Genomic DNA, 14,944 nt, shown 5'->3' with positions numbered 1-14,944 from the left:
AGGACCTCTGAGCACTGTTCTAGCGGGCCAGACTGACTGACCCTGCAAACTGGGACTTACACAGCATTTAACTCCCCCCTGTGCTGCTCAGCTATACCAACATTTCCCAATGGAAACATCACAGGCCATCGCTCCCCAAACTTTCTACGCCCTCCACCTCAATCTAACCCATCCTTGAAAAAACACCTTAAAACTCTGTGAATATCCGCTTCACCATGTCCGCTGGGATCAGGTTAGTTGATCCCTACATGGCCAGACATTGGTCATCATATCTGAGGAGAGTGAGGTCGAGGAGGTGGTGGTTGATAAAAAAGAGTGCCATCAATACTGTATGTAGACCTATTCCCCTTGCTCCCAATGCTTCGGTCATTAAACTTTAAACTCGCAAATTTGCTCATCAGACAGGTGACACAAGACTCCAAGGAATGTGAGATAAAAATCTGCAAAAAAAATCCACATTATTATATTCCATTGCAAATTGATACAAGAATACAAAACATGTCCTTCTATTACTAATGGTGCAAAAACTCTTTGTCTATGTATACCTGCATATGTCTGTGTGTGTGTGTGTGTGTGTGTGTGAGTGCAGGCATTGCATGTGTTTGTGTGTAAGGTTTTAGGTAAAGGAAAAAGAGCAGCACAATGTGTGGGGCAGGGTGTCTCACTAATGAGGCTTTATAGCTGTGGGATGCGAGTCACACACAAAATGGTCTGGGGAACATTTAGTGTCTCCTCTCCATTCCTCACACATCATGCTGAGGTATCTTTTACTTAGTCACCGTTCTCTGTCCTCCCTTCCCCAGCACACAGAAGATGAAAACATCTGCCTTCGTTTTGCAACACTTTATCAAACATTTTGTCTGCCAAGAGTTTGCCTCTAACAACAGGTGAATGTCAGGCTAACAAGACACAGGTGTGAGTCTAGTCTGCATTTCTATCAGTTTACATTGAAATACATATTTGATTTAGACACACAAATAATGATAATAAAAAAAATAAAAATAAGGAGTGTATGTTAGCCCTTACTATAGGTTGCCAATAAATCAATAGCCATATATACAGTTTTTTTGTTAGACACAGAGGAGCAAAAACAAAATGCTGGTATCATGTAATGGAGAGACAGAGAGAGAGAGAGAGAGAGAGAGAGAGAGAGAGAGAGAGAGAGAGAGAGAGAGAGAGAGAGCGATCTAACAGGTGTCGACGAGGACTGCCCATGGACCAAACACTGCGATAAGCGGTACAGTCACAACCACTCTGGATAGGAGCGTCAGGTTTCCGTGCGTCCATCATTTGGAATTGCATCAAAAAGTGTTCTAACAGGCATTTTCTGAGCTTCATTTTCTCCCAAGTTAGCGGCATTTAAACTCCATTTTTACCTGGAAAGAAAAGAGGGGATTAAGCGTTGATTAAGAAACTCTCATCACTTTCCTGGCATCTCCTGCGCACCCCTCGGCTCTCCGGCTCTTCATCCGACACTCCAGCGGTCAAAGTCCTTTAGTCATTTTGGTGGGACGAGGACTGCACAGATGCACAGAGAATTTTACCCACCAAAAATATTTTTTGGATCATAAAGGGCAGATGGTGAGTTTTTCTTGGTCTTTTTTCGGTTTCTTTTAACTATTTCAAATTCACTCAGCACATGTTCATGGCGCTTTGTAGATAAAATCAGACATTTTATGTAATTTACATGTATAAAAACAAATACAATAAAACAAAATAAAAATGATTATTTTGTTTATTTCTAGAAAGCATTGTACCATATTTTATTTAAAACATGTAGTTTTGATATTTATATGTATCTTTATATATAATTTACATTCTTTGAATTAATGCAATCATGTTACAGTTACATGACATAACAGTGGTAAATAAGGACAAATCATTTATTGAGTGTATTTGCTCTTTTTGCTATTCTTTTCAGATGCAGATATAATCAGAGGAGGAATCTATCAAAAGTGTTATTGCTTTCCTGAAAACGTCACCTTTTTAACTTGGACAGTGGAAACAAGATATAAGTGCAGGGCCATAAAATGATTGTGTCAGGAAAAGATCTGTGATGAACTTTTGTCACTTACAGTCATGGCATTAAGTGAGACATCCATATGAAGTGAAATCCTGTGCTTTGGAAGGGGGGGGATTGAAAGAAGATTTTTCTGAAAAAAACTGTAAATCATACTTCATCCAGCAAAACAAACAATACCTCCACTCCCTCCTCAATGCGCTAAATTTGGCACCAGCCCTGGTTTCAGCATACTTTTAATAAGCTCCACTTCCACAACAACCCTCTCAGTGCCCGTCATGGTGTCTGTCTGAAGCTGAAAAATAAACTGAAGAGGACAACAGGTGAAGTCAAATAAAGGTGAACCAGACTTCATCAGATAAATTGTGTTTTTTTTGTAGTGTGTCACCACAAATCTGAGCCATCTAGATTGTTGTGTTTATTTCCTTAAACACTGTGGTGTGTAAAGTTTTCGTCTTTTTAACCATACCGACAGGCTTTTAAATATCGTCCTTCTGGTCGCTTTATCATTTCTCAAGGATCCTCTCATCCGCTTGTTTCCCTCCTGGCTGTCTTCCATTTTGCGTTCTCTCTCTCATACTTCGCCCAGTGATACACTGTTCCCCCCCACTCCTCTCCACATCCTTCTTCACATTTTTATACTGGTTCTCTGAGAGGCTTAATCCTGGCCGGCACTATTCCAGCCAAGGGGGAAGAGGACTTCCTGACGCTGGCCGCTTCACGGCTAAGCCGCAGGAAACGCGTCATTGGAGCTGCTGTAGGTGTGGCCATGGTTCTAATACTATTGGTGGCCATTCCCCTGCTGGTCCACACAACCAAGGGGGGGAACACTGGAAATGCAGGGAGCCATTATGAAATGCTTGGAAGCTGCAGGATGGTCTGCGACCCTTACGCTACGTCTCAGCCTGGCCAGGAGCTGACAGATGTGTCCCCACCACCCCAGGATTACTCTGGGAAGAAGCTAAAGTCTGGGCTGCGTGGGCCTCCAGGGATCCCTGGCCCTCAAGGAGCACGTGGACCCCCTGGTGAGCCAGGCAAACCAGGGCCACAGGGACCCCCAGGTCCAGGTCCGGGTGGCTATTCTCCCTCACTCTACACTCCCAAAATTGCCTTTTACGCAGGGCTACGCAAGCAGCATGAGGGGAGTGAAATACTAAAGTTTGATGATGTGGTGACCAATGTAGGTAACTACTATGAGCCCAGCACCGGCAAGTTCACCTGTCCTCTGCCTGGCATCTACTTCTTCACCTACCATGTTCTAATGAGAGGTGGTGATGGGACCAGCATGTGGGCAGACCTGAAAAAGAACGGACTGGTTAGTAAATATGTGTGTGTGTGTGTGTGTGTGTGTGTGTGTGTGTGTGTGTGTGTGTGTGTGTGTGTGTGTGTGTGTGTGTGTGTGTGTGTGTGTGTGTGTGTGTGTGTGTGTGTGTGTGTGTATGTGTGTTTTTAAGATTTATTTTGATTAGGACAATGCACATTAATCAACATTTCTGTAAATGTGCCAGTGTTAGCCAGTCGGCTAGTTTTCAACTGTAGTCCTAGTTACCTAGCAAGTGAGTGAATGTGTGTGTGTATGTGTGTGTGTGTGTGTGTGTGTGTGTGTGTGTGTATGTTGTGTGTGAGTATGTGCATGCATGAAGGTAAAATAGAGGGACTGCACGTATGTGTTTGTATGTATGCACACACACGACCAACTGATTTCTTTTTTCACTGTTGACCATCCTGTGTTACCATTGACTTGTATTCACCTCAGTAATATTGAGCTCTTCAGATTCAGAGCACATTCCACTTATCAGGTGGCAACATGACAGCCAAAGAATGAAATAGCAAATGTTCTCCTCATTAAGGGGAATTCATGCTATACAGTCTGAATTCACAGTTACGGATATTTGCATTCTCACATGTACTGTGGCTAAATGACAAGTGGCAGAATGCAGCTGCCGCCAAAAGGAACAGTCTAATTAGTAAGTATCATACACAGAGCTTGATTATCTCCTAAACAGAAGTGCAAAAGAGCACAGGAGAAATGCCTGTCAGTACGTGGACCAGTCAGTTTACACTTCAGCTAAATAAATAATGAATGTAAAATTGACAGTCCACTCATCCCCTCCCTCATTCCCCAGACACTAATTCAAGACAGAGGGGCTGATGGGGGGAAGAGGAGAGGAGAGGTGGGAATAAATCACTGGGATTTCATCAGAGGACTCTAAATTCAGGAAACATTCTTCAAGTTGCTTTTTACATTCATTCATTCATCAAGGACTTGAAATGTAAATACTCACTGCTCAGACCTCACACTCTGGACATGTAGTGCACCAATGACTGTTTAAACAAGTACACACAGGCAATGTAGGCTTATACATACTGTGTGGTTTAAATCCACAGTTGTACATAAGGTTGATTTATAGTTCATTTGGACTATGATAGAGATTTGTTGATTTGTTGAGATGTAAAACTAAATGTTTAAACTCATTCCTTGTTAATTATTGTTAGATTGTGTATTTGCCACAAAAGTGAATATGTGTTTAAGGCCGCCTATGTCCTATATTGTCATTCAAGTCATCTAAGCCTGCTAAATAATTTATACATCTTAGATTAGATCCCCTGAACACCTTCTATATTTTCCTCTCCGATCCTCTCTCGAACATTGATTCTCCATCAATTATCTTTTCACTCAATTCAATCATTTAACCTTACCCAGGTCCATCTGACACCTGTCAAGTGGCCTCCTTAAACAGTTCTGTTAAATAGAGCACTCACCTAACAAGGATAACAGAGCAGCTGGTAGATGGAAGTGGAGTGTATATGAAGTGCTGCAGAATGCCTGGATCATGAGTTTTTGAAGCCCTTAGGCAAAAGTATACTCTGCCTGTCAGTCAGTGCCTCGGGTTTACTAAATAGGCACAATGTCTGACAGGTTGCATACCTGACTGTTGAATCAAACGGCCTGTTTTACCATCGCCGTAGGTGCTGAGGCTTTATTGGATATTTTATCTGCCCACTGGGTTTGTTTTAATACCCCCCCCTCCCACCCCCCCAAAAAGAAGGATTGCCGAAGCCACAAATTTGCTACCTTCCTTTCCCACTTGTGTTGTAAGTTTTACACCTTAACAGACAGATAAGGTCATTTGTAACTTTGAGTTTGTTAGGCAGCCAGTCCAACAGATTCACGACTCGGACAGATTCAGCAAGAATGAATGAAACACAAGAGACTCGAAATGACATGCCGAGACGTCCATTTTGAGACGTGAAAGGGGAAGCAAAACAAGACAAGTGAGTTGATGGGAAGATCAGGGGTGGAGCAGAAGAAGATAGATGACTTAATAGAGGTGTGGAGACGGTGGGCTGGTAGACGAGGCATCAGGGAGCCTCCCTGATGAGTGGGTGGTGAAGGCCAGGATGAGATCAGGCACGATGACCAATGGACACCCACTCTACACGTCTCGACATGACAAGTGATCAAGGTCGGCCAGAGAAAGAGAGAAAAATGGTTTACAAACTGTGTTTATGCACCAATTGCAGATAGGGAGTCAATTAATTAATTCTAGATACCAATAGATTTCCTCTGGGAACTGTTGATGACTCCTGAATCTTTGCTAATGAGATAGGCACACTGCATTGGCTGCTGGACTTGTGTCGTGTTACATGAGTGTGGTCTAAGAAAGGTGTGCTGACTGTGTGGCAGGGGCTTTCATGATTCCTATAGATCCGATACCTATTACATTCACTAAATCCCCACTCTGTAAAGCCTACTCGCTCACACCTCAATCTAACTTTCACAAATCATTGCAGCATGACATGGTTTCATGGCCAGGGGATTTGTGACTGATGGGGGTCACACTTCAGTTGCTTCCATGTTTGTAATGCAACGGTAATTGACTACAACTCCAACGTATGATATGGATTGTTTGCTCAACCACATTCGCCCAATTAAAGGAACCAGAAGCCACACATTGCCAAATTTGATAATGCAGTTTGGGAAGATGATGTATCCATATAATATCCTTAATGATACTTAATGATTGAACATTGATTTAGCCTTGCTCAAAATAAATAGTTATGAATGCACTTTTGCCATTGCTATTATAAATGTGCTTAATCACTCTATTTCTAAATCACTGTCAAGGATACATGAGTTGTCTGATACTTAATATTCCAGCTTGATACCAAATGTTATTTAGACAGTCTATGCTAATGTTGGCATGCTTTATGCTGTAAAGGCCTTCTCCCTTCCCCCTCATTAACTAGTATGCGAGCTGTTCACCTATACTCATATATATTCCCATAGTTCACCACTGTATATCTATATTAAATATTCTTAATACAATGTCAACAAATAGATACTGCTGTGGCTCCCGTTTAATCTCTCCCTTGTTTTTTCACCTGTCATATAGACCCTTTTCATAGCTCAGTTAAAGGTCAAGTAATTTCACACGGTAGTGTTAAAATGTCATCACTTGCTGTAATGACCGGTACCTGTATTAACTTCCCCAGTGCAGAGACATAGCTATGCTACAGGTGAAATATAATTAGCCTCGGAGCGAGGGGACAGAAAGTGTTAGATACATAGCAGAATTAGGTATATGAAGACAAGTCATATGTCTATTCAGTCCGAAAGAGATCTAAATAAAATCTCAAAATGTGCCTCTGATGAAACACATAATTGAAATAAGTAAATCCCTTTCATACTGTGCACAGGTTTGACCATTATAGTGCAGCAGACCACAGACTGTAATACTGAATGGCAGGTAATAGCAATCTAAGGCACGGTTCAATGCTGCTGTTGCTTGTCGCCATGTAATCCCCAGGCTCCCAAAGGAGAGGGAAAACCTATTTAATAAATATTCTATTTCCACAACAACCCCCCACCCACCCCCAACCGTGGAGTCCCTTAGGTAAGTTTAACAGCTACTTTTCTATTGTCTCTGCTCTAAGAGGTCAGTATATCACAGTGAATGAATCCTGTCAGTTTTATTACCAGTGGAGCACAGACCCACAGATAAAAACAAGACTTCATATACCCCCACATCTCACCGGTCTAACAAAATAGCCTCGCTTGATCAGGTCCCCTCCCTCTCCTTTCCTCAACCCCCTGGCCCTTGTTTTTTTCTCTCTCTTTCTTCTTTTTGTCTATCCTTGTCTGGCTTCAGCGCTGCAGCACTACTTGTAAATGACACTGCAGCTGCTCCCCACACCGTCACCACCGATCCTTCCTCCTTCCTCCACGCCTGTGGGCCCCTCTGTTCCCAGGCATGTTTACTGGAGGCCCTATAATGAAAGGGCTAGGCGGAGACAGAGTCCGCCACGGGCAAACCCTGGGGGCCCTTGCCTCACTGCTCACAACCCTTCCAGCTCCAGGATCAGCACAGTGTGCTGCCTGGTTCACACGGATCAGCCTGTGTCCTTCAGCCGTATCCATCTCCTCTGTCGGCTTCCTGTCCTAATCCCGCCACAGCTCCCTCATACCTCTCTGTCTGGTATCGGCATTAATGGATGGCTTGCATTATACCTTTGCAAACAGGAACATCAGCTGAAGCATCAATTCATATATTGGCAAAATTATCTCTACACTGAGTGATTAATATTATTCTGTTGTAAAGTATTCAACCGCACTTTCATGCATTAAGTCATGAGAATCTGAGAAGGCCTGAGGGGGGAAAGATCTCCCTACATCTCCCTTCGTTATACTGTTTGGCCAAAATAATGAGCAGGATGACATATGCCTTGCGTCGATAGGATGTCACAACAACAGTGCCGCTGTCAGCTGCAGCCGAAGATGCAAATGTGATATTGGCTGTCACTACATGTCAAGCAAAACAACAATATAACCTTTATAGATGATAAGGGATTGGTGTCAATATTTGAGAGATGATCTTATGGGGGCCTAAGAAAGAGTAGATTATGTTCAGTGTTTAATTATACTAATTGGGCAGTCTGGGTGACAAAAAATAGTTATAAAAAAAGGTATGGCACTGATTATATAACAAATGAATTAGATTTTTCTAAATGCTCAATGTTGCCTGCTGTAAGAGAACATATTTTTTTCTCTTATGAATTTGGATTTTCCTTTGAAGAACATGGATGGAGCAAGAATGGCATAAACATATACAAATATAAAGGATGTCAGATTACATTACCGTATTTTCATAAAGGGATAAAATAATTCAGTTACCGGATTTATTTGTTGTTTCTAACCATTTTGTTGCTTTTAGTCACATTATCACTGGCACCCTGAACTTAATGATTTTGTAGTTTCAATCAACTTTATTTCACTTCACTGTTTTCAAAACTCATTTTATGCAGCAATTTAATCGCACATAAATATATTTTTTTGGATACAGGGATGCAGTGATACATGCCATATCTCTCCTATGCTGTTTTTTCTCAATATTAAGCCTACATTACCATACCTTAGACTACAGTATATAAGTGAATTATATACATGATTTTAATAACATACAGGCTTGTGGTTGTCTTTTACTTCTCCACATCCCAGACAGCTTATCTAGAAAGATTGAGAAACGGGTGTTACTGTATCTGATTTTTACTTCCTCATTGTTTTTCCCACTGAGGCAATGTTTCTCTCTCTATATTTTTAACCTTTCCTACATAATGTGGCTACTGTGGCTAATGTGTGCAAAGTTATCCTACATGTAAAACGAGAAAAGCTGAATAGCTCTGCAGAGAGTGAAAAAGACTGTTGTAGTAGTGTAACAGCTGTAATGCCTCAGGAGATTGACTTCTCTGCTTCCTTAATCAATCTGGTTAAGACTGAACAGGGACATGTTCAACCACCAGACACCAACATGCTGTATGTTGGATGCAACATCCATGACCTGCATTTAATTTAAAGAAACCTACAGATAGTGTCCAGGAAATTGAACTACAGTGTTGATAGATGGTGAACACTGTGGCTCAGATGAGCGCAAAATGCATAGTTAGCACAGGGAAAAGAGCATGTTTTTTTTTGGTTACAGTAATTCAGCCTCTGTTACTTAGTGATTGACTGTTTTCAAATTGATGCATGCTCGTTGGGGGAAAAGATGCCCCAGTGACGGGAATGACATGATGGTAGTTGAGTTGCAGATCATATTCTGGGGCTGTCATCGAGATGTGCGTGGCTTGTCTGGCTCCTGACACAGATTGAGTGCTCCCACTGTAGATGGACACTGAGCCAGACACAAGGCCACTGATGGCTGACATATGTCTGATGATTGGAGCTGCTGCACCAGAATTATTGATACATCCTACTTAGGAGGTTTTTAGGAATGCAACCTAGTGTATGATTATCTATCTATCTATCTATCTATCTATCTATCTATCTATCTATCTATCTATAAAAAATGTTGTTCCCTCATACTATACATGAAGGGCTTCGAGAATCTATATACTGTGTATATATATATATATATATATATATATATATATATATATATATAAGACCCTGACATGTAACATTGCACCTCAAAAATAACGTAGTGATATATGCTTAGCATGTTGCTTATAAGATTAAAAGCACAATAATAAATAAGACAAATACTGGTTCCGCTACATCTGTAACTCAATCTAAACATGTGTATTTAAATATCTACAATGAGTAAACCTAATAAAATGTGTTAACAAACAAGTTAAGATCTACTGCTGCAGGGTCAATAAGACCAAACTCACACACAGCATGCAAATGTGAAACTGTCTGACTTCGGCCAAACCACTCAATATCATCCACATTGAGCTGGCCCAGGATCATAAGCAACAGGTCAATAGCTGGTACGGATAGTGATGCTGTTTCTTGCCTGAGCTAATTTCACCAAAGACAACCTGTTGTCCCCAGCGAGTCCGCTTATCTCCACATACCAAAAAGATCTCTTCCTTGGTCCTTTGCCCTGAGCCCCAGCTCCAGCTGATCAATAACAGGCAGAGTAGCTGTGTTTTCAGTCCACCTTTAGGGTCACAGGTCACAGGCCCATCCATCTGTTTATCCAGCATGAATGCGGAGGTGATGTCAGACTCACGAGTGTCTCATTTAAAGGCTGTTAATAATTGATCATCACCCACCCTAAAAAAAAGGTGATAAAGGAATGAGATATGGCAGTTTAAATGAGCTGCTGAGTTGCTGGAGCTGTTAAGTAAGTGACATTTGCAAGTGTTTGTTCAGTTTCGTCCATGTTCTAATTGTCAATGCGTATATCCTCTGTGGGTGACAGGTAAGAGCCAGCGCCATCGCTCAGGACGCTGATCAGAATTACGACTATGCCTCCAACAGTGTGATCCTGCATTTGGACGTGGGTGATGAGGTGTGTGTGCAGCTGGATGGAGGGAAGGTCCACGGAGGGAACACAAACAAGTACAGCACCTTCTCCGGCTTCCTCATCTACCCAGACTGAATCTAATCCTTACTCACGGAGAAAGGACACACACATAGACATATTCACACTTACATAGACATATAGCACATACACAGATATGCACATGCACAATGCCTGCATGTACATACACAATGATACACACACACACACACACACACACACACACACACACACACACACTCACACACACACATGCAGACATCCTGAGATTACAACAGACTACAGAAGTGTGGATCGAGTGAAAATCCGATATAAGGGAAATTAAGTGGAGTCGTCTGATTTTGAGCCAATCATCATGAGCAACTGCAATTATTGGCGCCCTTTGTGCAAATATAAATATCAGAAGATTTACAGTATAGGTGCATTTAACAATTGCACGTTGTGGCTCTAAAATAGGCTACTTTAATGTGTTTCATATTAACTGACATTGTGAGAACTTGAATATAACAAATACCATCAGTCTAATTGTACTTTAATGCAATAATGGCGTTGAGGGTGCCATTAATCAAGATTACTAAGCTGAGGCAAAGACATACCTACTGTATTCCAGTCTTTACCTAATACATTTCTGCTCTCCATTCCAGTGACTTTTGATCAAATGGCCTGCCTATATTTTGCAACTCATCATCAATATTCCCCCTAAAGTGAATTACACCAGTTGAAAATAAATCCCTGTTGTGATTCACCCTGCATTGGGACCTTACTGATCAAAAGGCCATCTGAATAAACACAGATAACCTTGCTTTCCTGTTTCCACTATGACGCAGGTGACACGAAACATACTACAACACATTTCATGGATGGCACATGTGTGTGTTGAAGTTTTAATTGCCAAGTGCATTATTGACAATATTGTGTGTCTGTGTGTGGGTGGGTCAGTATGTATGAGTGGATCTATAGATACTGTAATATAATGAGGCACTGAAAAGTAATAGCTGCAGTGTTTTAATTACATTAAATGTTGTACAATACATTACAGGCACGTTACTGTAATTACACTGCCATACCTACTTAGTATTTTATTTTTGAGAGACCTTGTCAAAGTATCATCATATGTATAAACAGTAATCCTGGGATGGGCTGTCTGGTATGTTGAATAGGCTGAATAGACAATTGCTATTAAAATATCTATACCTATCTTGTCTGTGTTTTGGCATTTTGTTTTGGCGTGGTAAAGATCAGAATAAAGGCATGTATGTTCAACAGTCATAAACAGACGCAGACCCTTGTTCAGTTTTATTTGGACTGACTGTGGAGAATTGCGTAGACTTACAGCTGAGATCGAAGCTGACCACAGCCAGTGTCTGCTAAATCATGGATTTCCAATATGTCTTAAGACACTGTCTAAAAAACAAACATTAATATCGCTATATTGAGCTCTGCTCATAATACACCCAGGATCTACAAAATCCAGCCGATTTAAAAAAAAAAAAAATTTAAATCTTGCATTATAGTGATCAATTGTACAAACATACCAAATTGGTTCATTGTTTGATGAGGCTTAACATTGTTAATCAGAATTTTGAAACCAAGAGTATTTGTTGGAGAGCTCACCAATACAACCAGGGAATTTGTGAAATCTTCCTTAAATAATATTGGTACATTTCTCTGAATTTATTGGTAATCCTGAAGGGATTTTATAGAAATCATGCTGTGCTCTCTCTCTTTCACACACGGCCACTTTTTTGAGTAAATTTATATTTCTGATTAGATACAGTATATTTACAGTGCTATGGGAAATAAAATACCCAAGTTAATCACTTCCTAAATTTGACTGATCTAACAAGAAACTGCAATTAATGACGGTTTTCATTATTGATTAATTTAACAATTGTTCTTTTGATTTATCAACTGATTGTGTGGTCTATAAAATGTAAAACATGTAACATTTTCAAGTGCAAGGTGATATCTTCAAATGTCTTGTTTTGTCTGACCAACAGCCCAAAATCCAAAGACATTCAGTTTAATACCATATAAGACAAAGCAACTATGTAAATGCTCACATTTGAGAAGCTGGAATCTGTGGATTTTTGCACAAAAATTAAATATTTTGATAAAAGATTAATCAATAACCAAAATAGTTAGATTCAGTTTCTTTAATTGACTGTAAACCAAACCTATTATTCTGTTTTTGCCTATGTGGCAAAAATCGTTATTATCCAATATTCTAGGTAAGAATAAAGGTAATTAGAATACAAGACTGTTTTTGCTATTTAATTAGCTCACCATTACCTTGAATAGACAGCTTTGTTTAAAGGAAAGCTTTTGGTACATTTACTGTATTTAGGTTTATGAATGATCTATAAACTGTACTTTGATAATCATGGCATGAGAGGACTGATAAACACTGCATGTGAGGGAACTGTAGGTTTCATTTTACATGATACCTAATTGTGCGAAAACAATCATACCCAACACGTGTGATATAAAACTAGTCAATTGATGAATATTCCACACTACATGTATGTCGTTGCTTGGTAATGTAACCCGTTTATTATTCAAGTGATCATAATTTTCAATATTGCCACTTTTAACAGTTCCTAAACTAGAGAGGGATGTCATCTCTATGTTCAAGTTAATGAATCTTGAATACCTCTAATATTACTGGCAAAAAGGAGTGTCTAATTACAGAAAAGAGATGATGGCATTCTAGACTTAAAGGATTTGGTGAATCCGTTGCTCCTGAGGCAGAAAAAGAGGGATGTAGCCGCACCATGCCTAGGCCCAGCCCCCGGCTTTCTCTCCTGGCAGATTCCAGTTGAAAGTTAATTGGACGGGGAGAGGTCTGACACAGGCTGCGCTGAGGCCCATTAGCGATTCCCCTGTCGAATGCAGAGCCACGAGGATCACAGACTCACAAATAGGAGGATTAAAATAATCAATAGCCTTGACTTCCATCGACCACACACACACACACACAGACACACCCCGAGTAATTAGTGGACAACCTATTCAGCAGTGGACTATGACACCCTCCTGAACCTTACCCCACACACATAAGCTGCACACTCCAATAGCTGTGGTGCCTAATGAGGGGAAATAGTTGTAGCTGCTTGTGAAGAAAAGGTCAGGAAGCCACTAAACAGCCTTCTACTGCTCATATCCTGATCCTTTGTCACCAAATCATTCCTCTGAAAATTTGCAGCAAGGCCACAAATATATACAATGATCTATTTTTCGACTGAAATTTGAGTTTGCGTTTGTCCCAAAACAATTGCAACCAATAGCAGAACCCCTTAAGTGTCTCATGTAGCCAATAAAGGTTTAGATTGAATTGAGCACCAAAGCTTACACTCCGATCATAATATGCCTCTTATTGAATATCATAGATATATATACACTAGATGTCGCCTTGAGGTTCTAAACATACGTCAAAACCGCCGCCATCTTGGAACAGGGGTCCGAAATTTTCCCGCATTCAGATCAACGCTAAAGATGCCGGACTTTTGTACTGCTTAATGATGTTCGATAGAGGAAATGAAAAGAACAAACAGCAATGGATAACATTTAACAGGTGACAATGTGTTTTATGATATATATGCCGCCTTCGACCAGCAATCTGAGCTCCGGCGGCAGCGGGAGGCGGAGAGCTCCGTGGCCGGCCGCAGCGTCTCTTCCCCCGGGCAAAAACACGGCTTCGCCTCGCTGCTGCGCCGGTACCCGCTGATCCAAATCGGACCAGCCAAAGACAGAGTGGTGATCGGGAGGATCTTACACATAGTCCGGGAAGATCTTACACGTAGTCCAGGACGACCTGTATGTCGATATACCGGTGGCAGGCGGACGGAGAGAAGCTACAGCGGGGCAACAGAGACCGTCTGCGGCTGCAGGATCTTTTCAGGACATTTCAGACTGTTTAAACTTCACTTTGAAGCAGAAACTCTTAGTTCAGAAGGGTGAAGTTTCCGTTTGGACTCAGATATGTGAACCGATCATAATAAATATTCTTTGTATTAACACATTAGTTTCTTTGTTTTGTAGTCGATAGTTCATCTTTTAGTTTACTTAAGTGGAAGCAGTATCAAGTGGAAGAATGAGACTATAAACCTAGGCTTACAGGCACTAGGCATTAGATACATTTTGAACAAAGTAGTACAAATTAGTTATATTAATATCAAAAGCTTAATTTTTCTCTGGACTCGATCATAAATACATGTCTGACCTTTGGAACGAATCAAAAAAACTAGAAAATCGCATTTATGACGATTTATGGTGATTTTATTTCCGTTAGCCCTTTACCTACATTGACGCTGATGCATTAAAGAGTGACTCCCCTGTTCCAAGATGGCGGCTTTGTTGCATTCGTTCCAATGAACTGACGTAGTCAAGGCGACAACTAGTGTGTGTGTGTGTATATATATATATATATATATATATATATATATATAAAAAAAATATATAAAAAAGCTTTTAACAAAGCAGATGACAGCAGCAACACTGCCCTCTTGTGTCAATGGGAAAACAATACATTGCGCAAAACCTAATAACACAAGGCAGTAACTAATCTTGCACATTGTTCTATGGAATTGAACAAATCCAATAAAAACAGCCAAGA

The 14,944-nt window shown here is 40.7% G+C and overlaps 1 protein-coding gene across 1 annotated transcript; it reads left to right on the top strand.

Moving 5' to 3' along the window:
* Positions 1 to 2,789: 2,789 nt before the first annotated feature.
* Positions 2,790 to 10,407, top strand: c1ql4a (complement component 1, q subcomponent-like 4). The gene is made up of 2 exons (XM_028582069.1): positions 2,790 to 3,335; positions 10,228 to 10,407. The coding sequence occupies exons 1-2, from the start codon at positions 2,790 to 2,792 to the stop codon at positions 10,405 to 10,407; spliced, it is 726 nt and encodes a 241-aa protein (XP_028437870.1).
* The last annotated feature ends 4,537 nt before the right edge of the window (positions 10,408 to 14,944 follow it).

Source organism: Perca flavescens, chromosome 7 (genome assembly GCF_004354835.1).
Source record: "Perca flavescens isolate YP-PL-M2 chromosome 7, PFLA_1.0, whole genome shotgun sequence".
NCBI lineage: Eukaryota > Metazoa > Chordata > Actinopteri > Perciformes > Percidae > Perca > Perca flavescens.
The sequence above is the reverse complement of the archived record's forward strand: the minus strand, read 5'-3'. Positions and strand labels throughout refer to the sequence as shown.

Excerpts from the sequence above, each read along its gene's own strand:
- c1ql4a (XM_028582069.1), top strand. The coding sequence starts at position 2,790 with ATGGTTCTAATACTATTGGTGGCCATTCCCCTGCTGGTCCACACAACC. Across the intron at positions 3,336-10,227 it reads ACCTGAAAAAGAACGGACTG|GTAAGAGCCAGCGCCATCGC; the intron begins GTTAGTAAATAT and ends TGTGGGTGACAG.